General features: G+C 41.9%; 1 protein-coding gene across 2 annotated transcripts; it reads left to right on the top strand.

Annotated features, from left to right (window-relative positions):
• The first annotated feature begins 1234 nt into the window (after positions 1-1234).
• LOC115369150 (transcription factor 7-like 1-B) lies at positions 1235-21235 on the top strand. Of its 2 annotated transcripts, XM_030065722.1 has the most exons (13): positions 1235-1580; positions 1836-2349; positions 2514-2583; positions 2759-2904; positions 15081-15164; positions 16667-16784; positions 17021-17114; positions 18026-18112; positions 18208-18324; positions 18668-18833; positions 19002-19109; positions 19294-19348; positions 20154-21235. In XM_030065722.1, exons 2-13 carry the CDS (start codon positions 2164-2166, stop codon positions 20732-20734), a joined length of 1812 nt encoding a protein of 603 aa, XP_029921582.1. In that variant the 5' UTR covers positions 1235-1580; positions 1836-2163; the 3' UTR covers positions 20735-21235. The 2 variants fall into 2 exon arrangements, with proteins under 2 accessions (XP_029921582.1, XP_029921581.1); XM_030065721.1 differs by having other exon boundaries at positions 1235-2349.
• Positions 21236-23200: the final 1965 nt, after the last annotated feature.

The raw sequence follows: 23200 nt of genomic DNA on the forward strand, positions 1-23200 counted from the left end.
CTCTGTGGCTTATGACTAACTGTTCCACAAAATGTTATGGAGTTGAATCCATTGGGAGGTTAAACCACTCTGACCAATCGGTGTAATCAGCTTTCCACAAAATCTTGCCATGTTACATGAATCCAGTAGCCAGTTTTGTGCCTTATTGTGTTTGGTGACACCCACCGCTGCACCTCCTTTTGACCAATCAGCATGAAAAGTTAATCAACTCTTTCTTAGCCCATGAATAACTTTTCCACAATATGTTGTTCCAATCTCTTTATAACTTTTTGCGATATCCTGCTAAAAAAAACAGACAGGTGTGTATGTGTTGACCTATGCATGTGTTTGTATGTGTGTGTAAGTGCATTTATATCCAAAGAGCAGAACACACATGTGGACAATTCATCACTCATAGGCTATTATTTCCTATACTGAGGCAATGTTATTCCTCTTTATCTGACTCTGACTTATCCTCCTCTTCTCAGTCCCTTCCCTTTTCCACCCTCCTCCCTACCCTCTAATTTGCCTCGTCTCATTTTGTTAGCCCACTTATCATCAGGGCAGCGCACGTTTATTCCATTGTTGTGTGTTGCGCCGCCGTATTGATGAACATAACACATGTTTTCCTTTCATGGTTATTACAGCTGTTAATGACTGTGATCTCTGCATGACCTTTCATTATTGTGCTCCAGGGCCAAAACACGAGAGCCGTACGTGAGAAGCACTCTGATAATATATTCAGAAGTTGGTTCTGTGTTTTACTTGTTCGCCAGTGTGCAGTGGTAACAGCAGAAAGTGTGTGTGCAGCAATGTAATGGTAAACAATGAAGTGGGCAGGCTGTGTGTGCTTCATCTCAAGTATCACTATTGCAAGATGCACCCAAACATGATGTAGTAAATTTTAAGTCATAATAGCGAGTAAAAGATGGGGAAAAAAAATGGTCATTAAACCAACAAACAATGAGGCTTGATTTACCCCAACATATTTTAAGGAAGTGGGTTTTAAATTAGTGTTGACAAATGACACTAAATTTAGGGGCTTGGAGGATTTAGTGAATTGTCCCAACTGGAACACACCCTGGCCTCTTCTTGGAACTTGGATCTTGATTTTTTTTTTTTTTTTTTTTGTTCTCAGGTCACGGGGTCACAAAAACCGCTAATGAAACTGCTCCTTTAAGGTCTGAAAAGGTCGATTTTCCATCTAAACTCCTCCCTCACCCCCACCCTTCCTCCTCCCCTTGTGTCTCTCCGGGCGAAGAAGTGGAATCAACTTGTTGTCCCTGGTCGAGAATCAGTTCAGCCGCCGTCTTTATGTAGGAAAACCTCCGGTGTTTGCTTGGCTACGCTGATCCTGGGTCGCTGAAAGAGCCCCCCGCTCCTCTCCCCTGCTCTGGTCAGCTCCTACGGCCCTGCTTTTTCCTTCCACTCCACTTTCAGAAACAGCAGCCGGCCCCTCCGTTTCCCACGCCTCCACGCCACAAGCTACAAGAAAACTTAGTGAATCAGCAAAGGTTTTAATATGCGGAAACGACCACTTTAAAACGTCGTCAATGGATGTTATGCATCATACAAGTTGGACTAACAACAGGGGAAAATAGGTAAACAGGGCCTCTACTTTTTTTTTTTTTTTTTTTTCCTCCGGACCACTTGCACCGGGGGGGCATCCAAACTTTTTCCGTCGGTGGGTGCGAACGGGTTATGACTGCGCTCGCTTTTATTGTTGTCATTTTCCTTTCAGTTTGATTATCCTTGCCACAGAAATAAGCCACAAGACAGCAGCAGCGTGTGGATTTTACTGCCTGGATTTGTATCTCTCCATGTTGTGTTACATCGAGCTTTTTTTCTCCGTGCAGAGACGCTCCGAGGAGGACTTTCTGCTGCCCGACCTCAGGAATTCACAGCTAGAAAATGAGCCGTCAATGAACGCTGTGTAACGATAGTTAGCTAGCTAACTAGCTAGCTGGTTTTGGACAGTGTTGTTTGGAAAACATAAATAATTGGCTGCTTAAGCTGTGATGCGTTGGACTCTTTCAGTAGACAGTTAAACATATTTCCAAGGCTGCACGGTCTTGCTGGGTGTTTATAAAGACGGTGGCCGACCACCACGTCTTGGTCTAAGTTAGCTGAACAAAACAGTGTAGCTGTTATTGCTAACGCTAGCTACATTTTGGAAGTCCCAACATGCCGCAGCTGAACGGGGGAGGAGGAGATGACTTGGGAGCAAACGATGAACTCATATCTTTCAAAGACGAAGGGGAACAGGAGGAGAAGATAGCGGAAAATGTGTCCGCCGAACGGGATCTGGACGACGTCAAGTCCTCCTTGGTCAACGAGTCCGAGAACAACAGCAGCTCGTCTGATTCCGAGGTGAGTTTCAACAAGAGAGTATGAACTTTTCCCCACTTGTCAACACCTCTGCAGCCCCTCTGGGACACAGCCCCGGTCAAATTAGTATCACACTTTTTCTGTGTGTTTTCACAATCTCGCTGGTCTGACTTGTGTTTCTGTTTTTGTGTGTGGTTTCTGTGCAGGCTGACAGACGCCCTCAGCCCAGACCAGATTTGGAGAGCTATGCCAGACAGAGAGAGCTCTTTGTGGAAGGTAATGATCACTTCTCAACAATTTATCACTGTGTTACTGGTGGGAATCCCAGCAATGCCTGCTCGCTCTTTGTCTGTCACTGTGTCTCTCTTAATAATTTGTTGTAGATGTGCACAACAAGTAAACAGCATTTCTTTTCAGCGTAAAAAGACTGTTATATTTTTACTCCCCCTAGCTTTGAGGAGACAGCAGGATGGAGGACTCTTCAAACCCTCTCCTTATGCTGGCTATCCCCTCCTTATGATCCCAGACCTTGCTAACCTCAGTAATCTTGGTAACCCCTACCTCGCCAATGGAGCCCTCACACCAAGTGCCAGGACGGTAAGACATACACATAAACACAGATCAACTGCTGATAGGTCTTGGCCGCAAACAGAAACGCCTACAACTTGTGTTTCTGTGCTTGTGAGGTGTGTGGCCTATTGTGTACAGCTGAATGTTGGGAACGTAATATATGATACTGTCTTTTGTGTAAAGTTAGCTCCTTGGATGATTGCGTCTCACTTTCTAGCTGAGCTTTGCAGCAAACCTTGTATTTTGTGTGCAGAGGTGTGGCTGTTTGGCTTCTGGAGCGACATTGAGGCATAAGTTTATGAGACACCAAAGCTGACGTCAAGCAAATTCATTTGCTCACTGTGGTAAATGCTGGCTGGCGCAGTAGACAGCAACAGGTTCTAGCTGGCTGCTTTACATTGTGGGGATATTGTTTTGCAAATTGAGACCTGGATGCCACTCGCACACCATTGTCTTGAAAATTGTCTGTCTTCTGTGCAGTTCGTGGTGCTGAATTTGATTAGGTGTGTGTGTGTGTGTGTGTGTACGAGAGAGAGAGAGCTGCCAGCAGCCTGTTATGATAAGGCTGTGTGTGATGGTACAGGGATAGACAGGCCTGGACACAGTTCTCTGTTGAAGTTGTCTGCCTGGAGCAGGAATGTGGCTGACTAGTACCTCTCTCATCATGACTGGGACTGTGTTACACTGTAACTTCCAGAGAGCAGCAGATTAGCTGCCAGTTACACTGTGGAATTGGCAAAGTGTTGCCCAAGTCTCAAATCCTAAAGCCTTATTGAAGCTTAGCTTGGATTTCAGGTTTGTTGAGTGATGATTTAAAGGCATACAGTGACATTTATGGCAACTAATTAAAATCCACTCTTGTGAGTACAGTCAAGAACCTTTAAAGTATGAAGTTTTTGCAGCAGACATTTTGCAGTATGTCATTGACATTGTGCACATTATGCACAAGCACATGGGGTTGCACTGATGGTATATATGAGGAGTGGAGCAATAGATCGACATTACATTCTATTGCAATATTTCCTCTTGTGAGACTATATCAATACACTTGTGCCAATTGTTGATATTTGAGTCTTCAACTTAATTTGCATAGATAGCACATTTGAGGTGTATTTGTTCACTGCCTTTAGCTATTTTAACTTGAACTTTTCTGTCATGTTCATGTTGCAGTCAGTGTGCAGACTAAAAAAAAAGTCCTGCTTATTGAAAAATTATTTTGCCTTTTACACAGTATTTTTTCTTGTTCTGTTACAGATATTGTGATGTATCATAGCTGGTTACAGTATATCACATGTTGCAGTATTGTCTGTATTGAGTTACTATCGGTATCACAGGTAAAATATTGTGACAGTATCGTATCACGAGTTACCAGTGATTCCCACCCTGAGTGCGTAAGCAACACGCTGTCAGACTCGTTTGAGTGGTCTGCTTGATGGCCAACTGTCCAACTGGATTCTCCCATGTAATAAAATCTGGACTGTGCCACAACTGAGGTCTGATCTCTGCAACAGCAAAGAGTTATCTGTGAAGAGCCACATGTCTTGTCAAGATGGCATTTACCTTGACAATGGACCTGTCCCTGCTCAGTTATTAGGTGTGCTGAATAAGCTAAATGTGTAAATTGTAATGTAAATGAATGATTCTACTCAATGAAGCAGCAAAGGTATCTGTGAAAATGGGCTCTGAATAGGTGTTGGGGAGGGGGGAAAGACATGTTTTTTTTAGCTTGACGCTTAAATGACAACACATACACTGGTTTTATGGTTGAAAACTAATATGAAACCATATCTAGGATGCACCTAGGGTCACTTTTTGAGTTGTATATCCTGCCGATTGCCTGGTGAAACAAAAGATTGGAGAGCTCTCTCTGATTTGTTTTGAAAGTCTTTCCTCTGTGGATTTAGGCCAGACACACATGTAGGGTAAACAGACACTCACACAAACACCTGCATTCTTGAGCTTTGTAAAGCCCTCCCTATGTGTTAATGGGTCATTGTTGTCATTAGAAGACTCTGAATGGCCCTAATGCATGGCTCCACAGGGGGATCGTTACAGCTCGTTATAGTAACACACTGCCCACAGCATCCCCAGACGTATGCAGGACACACACACACACACACACACACACACACACACACACAGGGAGAACTTGAAGACCAGCGGAAAATGTTCAATATTTGAGTGACTTTCACAGTTTTTGTTTTAAGTTTGTGCTGAGCCACTGATGGGCCAATGTAATGCTCAGACTGCATGTTGCCGTGAGTCAACATAGTGGTTCCTACTCTTCCTTCTCCAGCAGCCCTCTTTACCCTTCCTCCCTCACATTTCTCTCAGCACAATAGAGACTTTGTACTTTTCAGCCTTCTCAGTAAGAGTGTTAGGTGTGTGTGGGAGAGAGAAAGAGGGAGAGTGAAGGAGATGCGCCTGCCAGTCTGAAGGCAAGGTAAACAAGCTGTCGTTAGCTGGACGCTAGCTGAACCATAACACAGGGTGTTTACTGTACTCATCCACCCAGGGCAGGAAACAGAAGGCAAGCAAGCCAGACTGCTTGTAGAGACAACCTGTCTGGTTACCCACTCCACCTCTCCAACTCCTCAAGTGGCCTAGGAAGGGGCGAGGTACACCTCAACTATGGCCATGTCCTCACTAAGCTGTGTAAATCCAAAATTGCCTTTTTGTCCTCCCATCTCCATTATACCGCAATCATTTTTCACACCATTGTAGGCTGTTTTCCAAAAGCCCTACCGTCCACACTGAAGTACACAAAATAGCACAAAGTCCCCAGCTGAGCTCGTGTGCCTACACAACTTCCACTCTAGAGCATGAACGCAGCGCTGGCTAGATCACGTGACAGTCTTGCCTCACCGTTTACAAAAAGCTCTGGTTTCTCCATCCACACAGAAGTGCAAAGCTAACCCTAACGCTAACCCCATTTTTAGTGGAGACTTTGTAAAGATTTTGTTCTGACTGGGAAAACAAGAAAGCATAAATCCACAAAGGTTTAAGCTCAGTTCAGTGTCTGGAAAGCAGGTATCAAAGTTTGTCATGGTAACATCAGACTGAGTTGTCAAGCGTGTTTTTTTCCCCTAGTTTTAGGAGACAATTTTTGATATCGGTAGATTGATTAAACTGTAAATAATGATTTTGGAGAAATCAGGTATTGATATTGATATTGTGTGTTGTTTATTTGTGCTCATATAGGTCCACCGTCAGTAGCTATTTTCCAATATTGTGCTATGTCCCGCTGTTGCTATGTCAACTGTGTTTATGGGTTGTGGCTAAATTTTGCTGTCACTTAGCATCAGGGACCTAGACCCTTTGGGTGGAGTTGGTAGGCCTTACTATTGTTTGCCATCTTGGACATGCCCTGGCAGCAAGTTTCAATTGTTGTAAATAGTTCTGTTTATTTGACAAGTCAGTTCACTTAATTACTAGATCTGTTTCTATCAGTAGTGGATGTAGGAATGTACCAATTCAATATTATTCCAATCTTTCTAAGATTTCTGTTCTGAATAAATGAGTAACATATAGCCTACTACTTTTCTAGTATGATGTGTTTTTCATTGTACAGTTATTAAGTAGACAAACGAGCACAGCATGCATTTGTGCACATTTAGCAGATATATCTAATTTATGTTGCAGTTAGCAAATATACAAAACAATGTGATGCCTTCAACCTCCTTATTTTTTGCAGTATCTATTGTTTACAGTGTCGCTTTGCTAGTGACAGCTTTTTTTTTTCTGGCAGTCTCTTGAAGTGCAGTGGAAAGAAGGAACAGAACAGAAACAAGGAACCTTGTTCTCACTTGGTTCTCACCATCAAAGGTTCCTGTGCAGTAGAAAGGGGCTGTTAAATTTGTTGAACTTGCAGTTTTGCATCACTTTGCAAACACACACACACACACGCAAACACACACATACCCATACATACCAGTGTCACCCCTGAGTAGCAGTGAATGGCAGGAGAGGAGCTGTGGAGAGATAGCTTATCTGGTATGTGTTTTGATTATGGTGGAAATGGTGAGCCTCTCTTTATTTTCTCTCCTTTTCTCTTGTTAAAAACCTTTATGGTGAGAGGCTGACATTTTGTGTGTGTGTGTGTCTATGTCTGTGTGTGTGTGTGTGTGTGTAAAGGCAGCAGTGTTTGTTTAGTTTAAGTTAGCACTTTTCAGCAAGCCTGTGCAATCCCAGAATTCCTCTGTTTACTTGACATTGTCTCCAAGGTCTTAAAATACCAGGAGAATAATCTGTCAAAAACTAACAACCCTAATACATGCCCTTACATACAGGCACACATACACACACACACACACACACACACACACACACACAAAGCAAAGGCTCTCCTTCACGATATAGCATCCATTCTGAAAATTGGTATACAGGACACAAAGGAAATTTGGGCTTTGAAAGAAAACGTACAGGTCGCATGTTCAACAGCCTGCATAAACTGACTGGGAGCTGACACACCTCTTGTGCCTGTGGTTGTCTCGATGACAAATCCTCTGAGTATCCTCTGCAAGATTTTTACTCAATGGTTACATTCAGTCTTAACTGCTGACTAGCTATTCAACAGTCACAAGACATGAGCTATGTCTTTGTTATACTTGGTTAAATTATCATCTACTCTTTGTGACTTCTGTTGAATATGTACACGGCTGTTTTTTTAAGTCCATTGAGCAGCGTAATCTTAAGTTTATCTAGATCAAACATTTCTAGGATTCAAAAAACCAAGAAGAGCAAGTGAGAAGAATTTACTTTTTCAGGAGTTCAGGTTTTACAGGCTAAGACGTCTTAGTCATTTCTAATGAAGATTATGTTTTCCTTTTTTTACACGTTCTTCTCTCTCTTTTTCTGTATTATCCTGATCCCCTCCTCAACCCTTTGTCTTGGTTATGACTTTTATGTGTGTGCTGTGCAGAGTGTTGTGTAAACAGCAGTAGGCCTAATAACTTTAGCCTCTAGTCAAACAGTGACTTCATACTTACCTCAGTTGTAAACTCTTATTGTACAGGGGTGCCTGTGTGTGTGTGTGTGTGTGTGTGTGTGTGTGCGCGCGTGCATTGATTTTTCTGGTATTTCTAACAGCTGGTTTCAGTTAGCACTCACAGCCAGAGCTTCCTAGGGCCTCGGAATGGGGGACGGGTTGAGGGTGGGTTACGATTTTGTGTGTGTTTCTCTCTGTGTGTGTGAGATTGTGTGTATGTGTGTGTGTGTCTAGGCAGGGGGTAGCGTATGTCAAGGGGTTTTATGCGGTGGGAGGGGGAGGTGTGCACATGTGTATGTATGCTTGCCTGTAGTGTGTAGAGTAGGGGGAGCCGGAGATAGTGTAATTATGTGAGAAAATGTAAGCCATAGGACATGCAGAGGAACTGCACAGGATAACTTTGCAAGTGCCAGGCAGAATAGGCCTCTGATCCTATAGGATTGTCTGTATGTGTGCTTGTCTTGAATGTTTGCGATTAAAGACAATGACTTGTGGGCAGAGCTGCAGCAGTATCCCTATTAACATGCTACCACAGTATTAGGAGGCTTACTGTGGGGCGGGGAAAGTTACCGACTGTTTTAATGTAGCTTAAAGCACAGGCTAAGTTGTCATTAAAACAGTAGTAACAAAATATTGTTGAACAATATTATTGGCATGACTGACCCAGCCTTATTATTTGTATTTCAATCAAACCTTATAACTAGATTTTTAGATGAAGTGTGGAGGTGAACTTAAACTTTGACTGCATCTGGTATGTGTATGTATGGACTCAAAATATTGAGAGCCAATACAAAAGAAACTCACAAATCGGTAAAAAGGAAATTTTGGAACATCCAGTTTTAAACACCAGCTTGTGTCACTTAGTTTAAGCAATCTTGCCTTCTTCCTATATTTGTTAGACTCAATAGATTCAAAGACAAAGCGGAGTATTGTCAGCATAGCGATGATAGGAGATGCTGAGCTGACAAATTATATGGCTAAAGGCTAACTTGCATAAAGGAAAACAGTTTTGGTCTAAGAAAAGAAGTGAGCCCTGTGGCTCACCACACATAATCACTGAACCATAAGAACCATAATTACCAATAGAGACTGAAAGTTTTCATGGAAAAAAGAGAATCGGTCCAGGGAAGTCCCAGTGCTACAAACCCAATTTCTCAGTCTATCAATGTAAATAGTATGAGACATGTCAAAGCCACACAGAGTATTCACTGGGATGTTATTCATCAGAGAGAATACAGATTTTTTAAAAAAGAAATTCTCTCCTCCACATTTTGGTTTTTCATGCCATATTCTCCATAAGTTTTGGAGTATAAAGTAACTTTTTAAATAGGTTTATGATTATGAAGGACTGGTTGGGAGAAATTTTTGTTTTCCACAAGAGTCTGAACACCATTGCAAAAGGGTCAGCGTCACAGAGTTATTCACAGTAGAAGTAAGTGCTAATGTGACCTTTTTGTTTGAATAAGTTGACATATAGCTATAAGTCTGGAGGATGATCCTGTATCTGTACAGAAGAACCACAGTTATTGTAAGAAAAGGCTCCACATTATCAGATGGAATTATCATCTGAAATTCAGAGGATAATATATGGGCCACCGATAAATCATGCACCCTAAAGGCAGAGGAAAGCTAAAGAGATGCTGCTCTTCTTCCTTCTCCTCTGGATCTCTTCTCAGTCAGGATCAGGGGTGAGAGTTGGGAGTCTGTTGACGTCACTCACAGTTGAGTGAGCACCAAAGGCATCCTTTTTCTATGGGCTTCCTAAGTGGGGGTCTGTGTGTGTGTGTGTGTGTGTGTGTGTGTGTGTGTGTGTGTGTGTGTGTGTGTGTGTGTGTGTGTGTGTGTGTGTGTGTGTGTGTGTGTGTGTGTGTGTGTGTGTGTGTGTGTGTGTGTGTGTGTGTGTGTGTGTGTGTGTGTGTGTGTGTGTGTGTGTGTGTCTGTCTGTCTGAGAGAGGGCTCCCCGTTTGAGACAGCTTGGTCAACAGTGGGACCCCAGTGGTTTGGGGGCTGGTAGGGTGTATATGTGAGGAATGGGGGTAGGGCATAGGCATACTGTTTAGACTCTGTCCTTTGTCTCCCTCACTCAAGACCTTGTACACACACACACACACACACACACACACACACAATCTGTGCAAGCAAACAAAATCTCTCCAATGTTAATATGTTCCTGTGGTGCTCATTATGATTTTAATTTGACCTAGTACACAATAGGGCCCTTGTCGATGACTTGTCCTCCTCCTGCGAGTGCATGCTCATGTATGCTTGCCAGTCTTGGTACAAGAGCAAGAGTGTCCTGTTCTTCCTGTTGTGTTGTTAGTCTGCTGCCTTTTCTGTGTGAACAGCAGCAAGAATGAAAACATGGAGGATATGAATAACATTTAACTGTATTATCATACCTGTCATCTAAGATATCAACTTACAAAGTGCACTTGCACTTCTTGCATTTAAGCAGGTAATGCTGGGCATATCTAGTAGAAGACATGGAGAATCAGTTACTGCTGTAAATTATCTGAGTTTTTGTGAAGTTGTTGCTTTAGTCTTTGTCTCATTATACATAATATAATACATATATAATACATATAAACATATATAAACCCTCTACACAACATTCACAGATTGAATAATGTTAACAACACCAGCAATATTTGCAGTCACTTAGGATGGCATTTGAAATAGAAGTCCTCATAGATTTTGTACATTGGCAAAGCATGCTAGTCCACATATGCTAATTCTATAAGGTTGTGAAAATTGAATTTTAAGCTTCTCCAAAAGTCTCTTAGAGTTTCATAAGGGCTTCTCCAAGGACCCAACCAAATAGGGGATTCATGTAAATTGTTTTGACAAATTTCATCCCAAGCTGTGAGAATAAATCAGAGAAAGTAGGCCAGCTGTAAGATTCCTTCACAAAATATGGCTTGTCATAACTGTTGTTTGGCAAACTGTTTTAAACAATTTCTTTAAGAGAAAAGCACTTTGCACTCTTGACCAATTTGTCAAAGGGATTAAAATTTTAGTGAAAGCAAGCCGTCATGAAAACACATAACAGTGACAGAATCTATGAAGAAGCTTGTGAGAGATTGTTTTTGCTCAAGTTAGACTGAGCCAGTGAGTTTTGTGACAGGCTTATTAGTATTTTGTGCCCTCAGTCGCCCCCCCCGTCGCCCTCCCTCTTTCTGTTATCCCCTTTTCCCTTCCCATGTATCTCCTATCTCACCCCCCCCAACCACCATCCTGACTGCCATATTGCCATGATAGGGAAGCCATTTTTAGCCCTCTTATCTAAACTTCCTTCCTTACATTTGGCAGGCTTACCTTTTCCAGTGAAGCCAGGCAGACTGGCAGAGCAACACTTGCAGCAAGAGTGTGTGTGTCTGTGTTGTATCTATTTGCCTGTTTATGTGTCCACACTAACTCTGTACTCTTAATGTATCATCTAAGCATGCTAATGTAGAATTGATACCTGCAGATATCTATTGTCAGCCACTACTACCCCCTTTTTAAGATTATTTTGACTTTTGAAAAATATGGCCAAGTGGGATAGAAGTTATTTTATTTTATTAACCTAATTTTCAACATTGTGTAAAACATTATCCCAAAATGTTCTCTGGGCCCCCAGGCCCTGTATGTTCACCACATGGCAATTCATGCTTCTCTTGAGGCTTTGCCGTGTTTACGGCACAGAGAGTGTGATTGATCTCCATGTACATCAGTGAATTCATGAAAATTCATTCTTGCGGTCAAAGTGGCTTGAGAGAACAGAGCCTGAGCCGTTGCCATAGTGATACTGTACCGTTCACTTTCGGTATTTCTTTTAGAGCCTTTGTGATACTGTTCGGCGTTCCAGAAATTCAGAGGTACGTGAATCCTCACAGAGTCCCTTTGTGGCTCTTGTGCGCACTCACACATGCCGCAGTTACATAATGTTTGCGTTGATGCTGCATAGACCGCACAAACCATAATAAGCATGAATCAGCTTTACGAGTTCGTTGAAGAATTAAGTTCAAGTTCATATTTATTTGGAGTTCTTAATCAGAGTTCCAGTCTCAAAGGACTTACAGGCCCACAGTCAACTCAAAACAAAAATGACATCCTTTGACCTAAATCCTCAAACCATGAAATCCTTAATGACAGACTTGTACCCTGATACTCTGACAGAATTTTCACTTAAAAATTAATACTTGAACCAGTATTTTGATAACAATAAAATCTTGAGCTTCATTTCAAAAAATAAAAAGGAAAACATTCATTGACAGATTTGAGTACTGATTCTATCATTGGACTTTGATGTTTTGTTTGAAGTGTTTGGCATGAACAGGTTAGAGAAACAAACACTTGAAATTGTTCCTGCACCTTCATTGGTCCTTTTAGTCCAGCAGTGGAAAAGCTGTCTGGATGTGTGATGTGTTCATCCTCCTCATGCAGAGAAAATGTTGCACATAAAGAAGTGCTTCTGAACACGCTCAGCACATGGAGTCCTGAAGGTAGAGCTGGGTTATTGTGTCTTGACTGAATGAAGCTGTTGCAGTCCTGACACTGATGTGCTGTAATTGATGCTTTTTAAACTGACAGTGTTCTGGCACACTCGTCACAAGCCTTCATATGACATATTGTTGGCAGTAACTCCTAATTGTTTTCATAAAAATGTCAAAACTAAGTTCAAATCCAAGCTCAGTAGTGTATTCTCCTTTTCTCCCCGCAGAGCAATCTATTAGATATTGTTTTACGTTTCAGAAATAGTGATTTGGGGTTTGCAGGGAGGCCTACTGGCTGTACCGTGACAAGAGGTTATAGGTTCAATCCCTGCAACATCCATTGTGTCCTGTGATTGCCAAGTGTCCCGCCAAAGTGTGCAGAACACAGCCCTCCCCTTCTTGCCCAGTCATTGTAAGTCACTCTGGGTAAGACTATCAGCTAAATGTCAAAACTGCAAATTCCTGGCCTTTACATCAGTGATTTCATCATGCATCTTGCATGATCTGCAGCATGATTTTCCTAGTTAAAGCATGCCTCAGTGTGGAAAGCCACATTTTCAAATTCAGAAAGACTTCATGGCAAATGTGACAAAGACTTATTTATAGTTGGTTTAAGTTTATTTAAATAAGTTTATTTAAATCCCTAAATCACTGTTTACAGTGTCAAGTTTCTGATGACAATGGAGGTAAAAGGAATTATGCAACAGCCTCAGGTCTTGTGTATCTTAATTTGTCTGTATGTCCTCAGGCATTCTGCTTTAGGCTGAGACAAACTGCCTGAGTTACCTACCTTTGGGCAATTGAAAATTCTTGCCAACATTTATGCTACTGAATGCAAAATTAATAGACACTACCTATCTAAGCAAATATTGTGTTGTAGAAAAATTATGGGATAAAAATCTGCTAGCGACAGTTCAGACTTGTAGCAGTACAAAATAAGTAAATTACTTTGTCTGCACAGAAGGAAGGTAATCACATGTGAAATAGCCAGAGAGGGGTGTAGAACAAGAGGGCATAGAAACTGAAGCATGTGTATAGAATGAATCTTACCTTCACATCCTCAGGTCGAAACCATGCGAAACTCACCACAGAAATATTACAGTTCATGTGGAATGCATCAGGGAGTGGCATCTTTCAACGCCAAACAGCATAATTGCCCTTGTCCTTTTAGAAAAGCTGTAGTCAGCCCTAATTAATTGGTCCATTAAATCAGTCACTCTCTGTTGTGTAGCTGTAAATGTTTTCTGTGCCAGCTCAGACTGAATGCTTTGTGATTGCATGCATGGAGGATGAGCGCTGGTTTTTAAAATTTTGCATTGAGTTAAAAAAGTTGTAGATGGCTCACCAAAGTAGAATATATCTTTCGTCTGCAGCTGAGACTTTTCAGACTTCTTTTTTTATTGCAACTGGAGAATTTTTTTGTTGCAGTTTTGTGTGTGTGTGTTCAATCCGTCCAACATGTTGATGTATCTTCCTCCCTATTCCAGCGTTCATCCCATCATATGCGCCCCTCCCCCACACCCCACCTCCCCAAATATGTTTGAGCAGTTCTTCCTCACAGCTGTTTCTCCCCTCTCCCTTCCCTCCCTCTCTCCCCATCCAGCTGGGGCTCCTCAACCTGTTGCCCCCAACCATCAGCCCTTCCTCTTCTTCTACTCATTTTTCCACACTCGTCCTCTCCCTCAGATGGAAAACTATCTCTCTGCGTCATCTGTCTGGGAATTTGTGGACTTAAGTCACCGTTTTACCATGTTCTTACAAGGTTGTGGAATTTTTTGAAGCTCCTGAAATTTTGAGAGGTGAATTCCAGACAGGGAATTTGATAAATTGTCTGGTGAGGCCAGGGAATGTCAATGAATTGAACAAATGGGTCACTTTACAGAAGGTATTTTGTTTTGCACATTCATCGCATTTGATCAGCCCAGCTACAGTTGAAACCAGATTTTTCAGCCCTTAAAGCAAAATTGAACCTCAGTAGAGTGTTCGGTTGTATCGGGGTGATATGAGTCCATATGGTGATGAAATATGTTTTAGTTGCTCTGTGCTCCACTGGGCTGTTAATCCAGAATACTGTATTTCTATCTCACTTCTATAACAAAACATCTCCCAAAATAACACTTGCAACACATAAACATGAACAAAGCAGATTATGCAAATATAAAAACAAGTTCCAGCACCGCTCTTTTCCTGTTATTTTCCTTTTTGAATTGGAAAGTCGATCCGGCAGGTATTGTCTGCGGGTAACTTAAACATTTGTAGCCATGTGCCAGAAAGAAACAAGAGTACTTTAACAAATAATAGTAATTACATGGGCAAAATGGATCCCGAGGCTTGCCCGCTTTGTTCACTTTGGTTTATGTGCTAAAAGTGTTATTTAGGGAGCTGTTTTGTGGCACTATGGAAGTGAATGGAACGATAGCAATACGGTATTATGGATTAGCAGTAGCGGAGCAAGGAGGCACTAATGAGAATATTTCACCACCATGTGGACCTAGGAACTACGCAATCCAACGCTACACCAAAGTTCAGTTTTTGTGATAAGAAAAATATACCCGAACTAGCAAAGAACAAAACCTTTTGGTCATGCAAGCATTTGGGCTCAAGGAAAGTCAAGGAATTGTATATCAGGCCACAGTGGGATCCCCTCTGTCTCTCTGGTCTTAAGGTTGTCAGTGAGGTATTGGTGTAATTTGACCAACAGGCATTCACGCCCCTCTCCCTCTCTCCCTCCCTCTTCACAGTACTTGCAGATGCAGTGGCCTCTTCTAGAAGTCCCGGGATCAGCAGCTCTCAAAGACCATCGCTCCCCCACTCCTACCCACCTGGTAAGACTCTGGTCTGCCACACATGGACAGACTGAACCATGCTCATTGTTTACTGGCAGAGGCGGGACAGTGGACAGTAGGACTGATGGCCTGTGGGAGAGTGGTATGCCTGTCAACACTGGGGCCATCACAGACATGCAGGATGCACACACACTACTTTCTTTTTGTCTTGACTCCTTCCTCTCCCCTCTGACTACTTAACAGTATATTCACAATAAAATACAGTATGAAATCTAAATACTTGTATACCGATACAAACCAGTATTCATATCTAATATAATGATGAACACGGAAGTCATTGAAATGAGAGCATTTTCCCCATTTTATTTATTTATGTTACTGACCCATTAATGGTGTGTTCAGATCAAATGCAAAGTGAATTGTAGCATTATGGACTTGGATTTTGTGCTCAGGTTATATCAGTAACTCAAATTTCATGTTTGTATGTCGCTTGCGATGCAGAAATTGGCATCATTCATGTTGCCTGGTATGAATTTGCATCTACTGGCATCTTTGCATTGGCTCTATATTTAATTGTGCTGCATCAAAAACTCACTTTGCATTTGGTCTGAAAACACAGTTGGTGTGACTGCTTTCACACATTCTGAAAATGAAATGAGTTTTTGTCTTTTTCAAAATTAAAATAATGTAATTGAAGTAAGTTCTTACTGCCACTCAGAAAGAGTAAAAGAAGAACAGCAGAGAGATGCATTTGACTTGAGTAACAAATTTTTACAAAACACTAAATGGTGTCACCGGTTGTGTGCCTAAGTCTAATTTTACCTTTGTGCATTCAGGGTAAAATAGATAGTATATGGTGATATACTGAAATCTTTATCTGTAGCACATGGAAACCACATGTGGTCATATTTTGATGTCAGTGTTATGTTAGTTTGTTGGTGAATTACATGTGGTCATATTTTGATGTCAGTGTTATGTTAGTTTGTTGGTGAATTATATGGTGGTGGTGGTGGAGAAAATAAAGGAAAGCATATCGTTGTTTGCGCAGTGCAATGAATCTGCTTGTGTGGCTGCCCACACCTGACTCACTATTGATTGTCAGCTCATACCATCAGCTGTTAAATGCGTGCATGACCTTAACACTTTTTCGGCACAAAAGTTGGATGGGCCATTGTGCAACACAGATTTGCCTCCTACGTTACAAGCAGGAGGGATTGGAGTGTGTGTGTGTGTGTGTGTGTGTGTGTGTGTGTGTGTGTGTGTGTGTGTGTGTGTGTGTGTGTGTGTGTGTGTGTGTGTGTGTGTGTGTGTGTGTGTGTGTGTGTGTGTGTGTGTGTGTGTGTGTGTGTGTGTGTGTGTCAGTCAGTCATAGATTCCCTCAATGTGTTTAAACACCACATTGAATTTACTCAGCATATGCCACACATTCAGGCATTCTTGTTATTACGTTAAAAGTAAAGAGGGAAATTCCTGACATCTAGTGGCTAGATATGACATTACAGCACCTTATGTAACTGCTGTTTCTTTCTGTGTGTTTCCAGTCTAATAAGGTACCAGTGGTGCAGCACCCCCACATGTCCCACCTGTCCCCGCTGCTTTCCTACAGCCCAGACCCCTTCCCCTCTCAGACACCTCCTCCTCACTTCTCTCCTGACACAGGTAGGCAAGCTACAGCCTCACCACCCACTCATCATATCCATTTGACTTTATAACCAAAACACCACCTTACTTTGCCATGCCCTACCTGATGTGTCGGAATATTTGAGGCTAACCTGTAATTATTTTTTAGCACACTTCAGCCTTTGTTAATGCAGTTCACTATTCACTATTATGCGATGTATTATAATGTGTGGTTGAGGACTGCTAGGACTCTACAGCTGTCTCCCTTGGCACAGGTATCTCCCGGACTCCCCACCCTGCAGAGCTCTCCCCCTACTACCCCCTGTCTCCCGGAGGCATGGCCCAGATCCCACACCCCCTTGGATGGCTGTGAGTAACACACACACATAACACTGCATTTACAAGCACTTGAATAATTGGGTTATTTAACAGGTACAGGCAGTTATCTGATTTCTCAAATGCCATGTAAAGGAAAACGCTGGAATTATCAGGGTAAGGGATTAAAAGAAATCAGGTTAAGGCAGCTAGATTTCTCCTGGAGAAACTTGATCGCTGGACCATGTAAACTCTCACTGTGACCGGGTTTTTAGGTGTGAGCATGTGCAGGACAAGAGTGGATAAGACATCTGACACGATAAACACTGTAAATACACCCTGTAATGTTCGGGAAAGTAAAAACTTTCTGCTCTGCATGGTCACTGAAGAATGTTTACTATTATTATGTTAATGTCACCTCTAATGAAAACCACATTTGCGGTCACCTGCATTAATCCTCATCAACATCATCATTGTCATCCATTCTTTATTTCAACTCAAAAGACACATTGAGGACACACTTTTGCAAGAGTGTAGAAATGCAAACACAGTTTATACAGAAACAACCACAGTAACAATAGAATATACTTATAAGATAAATAGAAAAGATAAAAAGATATGTTGCATAAATACATAAAGGATAACAACAATAAAATTGGAAAATTAATCAGATTAAACAGGAACACTTGTTCATAAACACCTTCTCTGGCAGACCCTCAGAACACCTCAGAGACAAAAGTTGGTTTACTTTTTAACATTTCTTGCACCCCTGCCTCAAGGTGACGCATGCAAATGTGTTACATGATTTCCCTGCCATAAGCCAGTTACTCACAATAATCAGATTTCTTGCGTATCTGAACGTAACAAGTTGCGACAGACAAGTGGCAGACCGAATCTCAGTCAGATGCATACAATGTAACTCTCTATTTGTGCATTTCTCTCTGTCTCCCTCCATCTGCATGTAGGCAGGGCCAGTCTATGTATCCCATTGCAGCGGGGGGATTCAGACCCTCTTATCCTGCCGCTCTCGCCATGAATGCTTCGATGTCCAGGTAAGCACATGCTTCTGCAGATTTCTAGTTTTCTCAGTCGTGTCGTGGTGCATGATCTTGGATTGAATGTTTGACGTGTGTGTTTTGATTTGCAGCCTGGTGTCCGGTAGCTTCTCCCCGCACTTGGTGCCAGCCCCCCAGTCCTCCATCCCCCACCCTGCCATCGTTTCCACAGCAATCAAGCAAGAGCCCAGAGACAGCAGTCAGCATGGGTAAAACTGAAATCATCTTTTCATTCTGTCTAGAATTATTTATTATGTTCTCATTTTGTGCAGCTCCCTCATGAGTAAGCCGCGGTCATAATTTAATCACAATCATCTGACGTTTCGTTTCTGTGTGTTTGATTGCAGCCATCTGTTGTGTGTCTACCAAGATGGCTGTTTAGATATGTGATCAGATGCTGTGAATGTGTTGCTTTATAATAATCATATTTTTTCCAAGCACTTCTGTTTTCTTACTGATTCTTTCTCTCAAATACAGTCGCTTTCTGCTCTCGTGCTTGTAGTCCATGATAATGTGTACTCAGCATGTGTCTATTTTTCTGTGCTCCTGTAGGAAGAGTGTATCTCCTGCTCAGAAAGAGAGGGAAGAGGAGAAGAAGCCTCACATAAAGAAGCCGCTGAACGCCTTCATGTTGTACATGAAGGAGCAGAGGGCCAAGGTGGTGTCTGAGTGCACGCTAAAAGAGAGCGCCGCCATCAACCAAATACTGGGACGACGGGTCAGTGTGTTTGCTTGTGAATGTGTTTATGCTTGTGAATGTGTTACTGCATGTGTTTAGTGTGTAGCAGTTAAATGCAGGTCAGTCCATGCTTCATGTGTCTCACCTGTCCTCACCTGTACCTCTGTGAGTGTTTGTGTTAACTGACACTCTGTGGTCTGTCAACAGTGGCACTCTCTGTCCCGTGAGGAACAAGCCAAGTACTACGATCTGGCTCGCAAGGAGAGACAACTCCACTCCCAGCTCTACCCCGGCTGGTCGGCCAGAGACAACTACGTCAGTACTCCACATTCACATTTAGTACTTACATACATTTTAAATATTTTTTTCACTAAAGTGGCACTGATAAAACACAGTCACTGCCAGAATTTGTTTTTCCTGAAATTTTGAATGTTGAATGAATGTTGATATTCACTGCTATCAGATGGAGAGTCTAATGTGATTGGTTGTTTTTATGCAGGGTAAGAGGAAGAAGAGAAAGAGGGATATCGGAAAGACTGACTCTAGGCTAGAAGGTAAGACTATTGAATATTAATCAGTCTAGTAGCCTCATTTATAAACACTGTATGTATGAATTGTGGCTAGCAAATGCAAACTCGACATTTTATGCAGATGTTTAATAAACTTGATTTTGAATCTGTGTACTAACCCGTGTACATACACATAATGGACAAATTGAGAAATGGTGATGTCAATGGCAAATCAGAGCTCTTATGATAAAATTTCATAACAACATCCAAATTAGGATACTGGAAAAAAAAAATGACATTGTGATTAAACGTGGGACAATATAAAAATGAATGTCACAATTATCCTGACCAAGATAATGGTGATTCACAGTATTATCCCAAGAATCATCTTAACTAGACAGCTTTTTCAAGTCACTTGTGAAGATACTCACAATTATCCTGATTTGAGAAATTAGAAATGGTCGTTAAATTTTATTTATTTTTATTCATTCATTTAGTTAGTTAGATGAAGTGGACCCAAGTGACCATTATCCACTCAAAATGGACCTGTTGTTCACTTTGACACCACGACCCAACAGTTGACAACTACAGATATCTGTAGTCGTACAAAAGTTTTCATTGCCAGAGTAACTTGACGTACACACACATACAGACTTTGAAAAATATTTTTACTGTTTGCAGAAGTGTATTAAAATCCCAAACCGGGCCCTTTGCTATTGGAACCTTACTAAACCACAGGTTTCTATGTAGAAGAAGCTAAGAGCATCTAGTACATCTGGAGAAGCAGCATCTCTGTTTTTTAAGGTCCCAGTGAACTCATCAGTGACTGTGTTTGCTTCTTTTTGTGCAGTGACGGCAGAGCACTTCTCACCGCAGCCCAAGAAGCCCTGTGTGCCATCCGGATCTCAGGAGAAGCCCCACACACACACTCACCTGACACACACACACCTGTCCCAGGCCAGCCCCGCCTCTTCCCTGGATTCACCAGCCACACCAACCACAGCACTGGCCTCCCCCGCCGCACCGGCCCCGACACACACCGAGCACACACACTCACACAGCCACAGCGAGCACACGTCACCGTACACAGAGCAGGTTCAGCCGCTGCCTCTCACTACCAAGCCTCACAGGCCTCACAGGGACGCCCACAGCCACTCTCACTCCCTCATCCGCAGCACCAAAACTTCAGGGCCACCCACCCCCTCTCCATCCTCTGACCCGCCCACCTCTTCCTCACCTTCCTCCTCTCACACACCCTACTCTCCTCACATGGGTTCATCCAGTAGCAAAACTCCTCCGCTCCTCTCTCGTCCTTTCCCCTTACCTCCCGTTCTGGCCCCGCCTACCTCCGTTCACCAATCAGTGCTGAGCTCCCATCGTGCCTTAACCCAATCACAGCCACTCTCACTAGTCACTAGAACCAGTCACTAAAGCTGCAAGGAGCCTCACACTGCAACCACAGGTGTGGGATCAGAGTACTTCTTTACACAGACCTGATCGATGTGAGAGACAAAATGACATCATGACAAAAGGGTCAACTTTTACCTTCCCCTTTTTACCTCTTTTTAAAGCTGTAAATAAGCTTCTTTTTTTAAGAAAAAAAACAAACAAAAAAAACTTTTATAGATAATAGATCACATTTTATATTAGTATGAATAGGAAAAAAAATATTGGTCAATATTTGACTACATCTTTCTAACGTTCTTCATGAAACAATGTATTTTTTGTAAGTCTATTTTGCATGATCTCACCTTTTCTCATTTCATTTTCTGAATGATCAACTTAACTACTTTTTAATGGCAAACAAAATGTGGTGTCAGGATTTGTTTAATATGCTTTTTTGTTGGTAGTAATGAGTGTAGATTTATTTTCATTTTCGGGTTTTCTAAAGCCCCCTCTCCACTGTGTTAATAAATATTCATTGAGTTCTGACACATGCTGTTTGTGTGCTTTTTGGTCTTCAGGTCAGCGCTAAATCAGCTGGCTGGTGAGGAGGGTTTTCACACTTGGAAAGCTGAGGTGACCTCAGTTTGTGTGTCAGGATGTCTGCATGTCCTTAAAATGTCTTTTAAATTCAATTTTATTAAATATCAAGCCTTAAAAGTCATTAAATAGTTGAGATCTTAATTTCCAAATACTATTTTTTTAAACGAAATTAGTCAATATTTCCTATTTTTACTCCTTGTTAAAAGTTTTTTGTAAGGCATTTGTTGCTGATCTGATGTGAGCATCTAAGGACAGTGGATATTGTATTTCTGGAAAGCTCTTTGTGGCAAATTTATGATTTGTGATATTGGACCATACAAATAAAACTGACTTGACATGTCACAACACTCTAAACCTACGGCTGAACCTAATACTTTCTTTATGCTGATGTGCTACACTTAACCTGTTGGGGAAAATGCCTGCTGCAGATTAACCTAACACCACACTCATACACTACATTTACATGCACACCAGAAACCAGATTATTCACTTTAGCATCTGTACAAAAACAGTCGGATCTACCTGTCATGTTCTATGTAAAACAAAAACAACTACTCCTGGTTGGATTTACTCCAGCAGCAGCTGCTATCTAAGCTACATCTGTCTGTTATAACCATGTAATCAATATCAACCATATTCCTACCTAAATTTGACCTCATCAGTGGCCACTTTATTAGGTCCACCTGCAATCCAATCCAGCTGTTCTGCCATAAAGTTTACTTTTCTGGTGCCTATAATGCTCAGGTTTTCTTTTTGTCACACTAATAGAGGTGTTTATTCAGTTCTACATTTGGCATTGAGCTCATAGTGGTGCTGCTGTACTGGACTGAATTTTATTGAGAACTGTTTCTACTATTCTGCCCCCCTCATGTATATAAATATGGAGGACAAAAAATTAGAAACATCTCTCAGTATAATCAAGTCCAGTACAAGACCTCTGCAAACTACAACCTCAATAATAAACAAAGAATTACATATTTATACATTCTCCACAATGTCAACAAAAACTGGACATTATAAACTTTATTAAAAAGTAGAGTTTATGGCAGAGCTGTTGCATTGAATTGCATTAGACTGCACAGGTGGATCGGAAAAAGTGGCTACAGATATACAGTGTATAGCACTTACCTTGACACTTGCTGTATCTGCAGTGCTCAGTTGAATAAACTTTTCCCATAAGTCAGTCTTAAATTGTGTTAAAATGTATCTTAAAAAGCATTCAAATGGCCTATTAATACCCGTAGCCCCCGTGTGTGTGTGTGTGTGTTGGTGTGTACAACAGGGAGAGAGCGTTAGTGAAGCCAGGGCCCTCTGCCTGCTGAAGGAGAACCAGCAGTTACAGCTCATTAGTCTGGACCACAGAGCCATTGTGTGTGTGTGTGTGTGTGTGTGTGTGTGTGTGTGTGTGTGTGTCTGCATGCCTACACACACACACACACATACAGACCACTGACAAAACCCAGAGCCAGACAACCCTCAAGTATCGTGATGTGACCTCAGGAGGGGGATGTGTGTATTTTGATACAGAGCAATGGTTGGAGAGTTTCTCCTCTCTGTCAAGCCACAATAAGATCAGTGTTTCACAGCTGCAGCTCTGCCAGCAGACACCGCCGTCCTCGAGGTGTGTAAACAGCCTGTAGCATAGCATTACGCAGCTCCCCCCTCACACTCATGGACATACAGCCTGCCTGGCTCGGGCTACACCCTGTTCTTTATATAATTAACTTCTGCACAACACAGACTTACAATGTGTGTTTATCGCCCAGCCAAACCTGAATGGTGTTTCTGAGAAAGCAGAGCGCACCTAGTGGCTTCCCCACACACAGATTGCTTAACCATGGACACGGAAACTCTTGAAATCCTTTGAAATGACATCATGATGTTGTACCGTAACTTGAATTGTGGTTTGTA

Source organism: Myripristis murdjan, chromosome 12 (genome assembly GCF_902150065.1).
Source record: "Myripristis murdjan chromosome 12, fMyrMur1.1, whole genome shotgun sequence".
Classification (NCBI taxonomy): domain Eukaryota; kingdom Metazoa; phylum Chordata; class Actinopteri; order Holocentriformes; family Holocentridae; genus Myripristis; species Myripristis murdjan.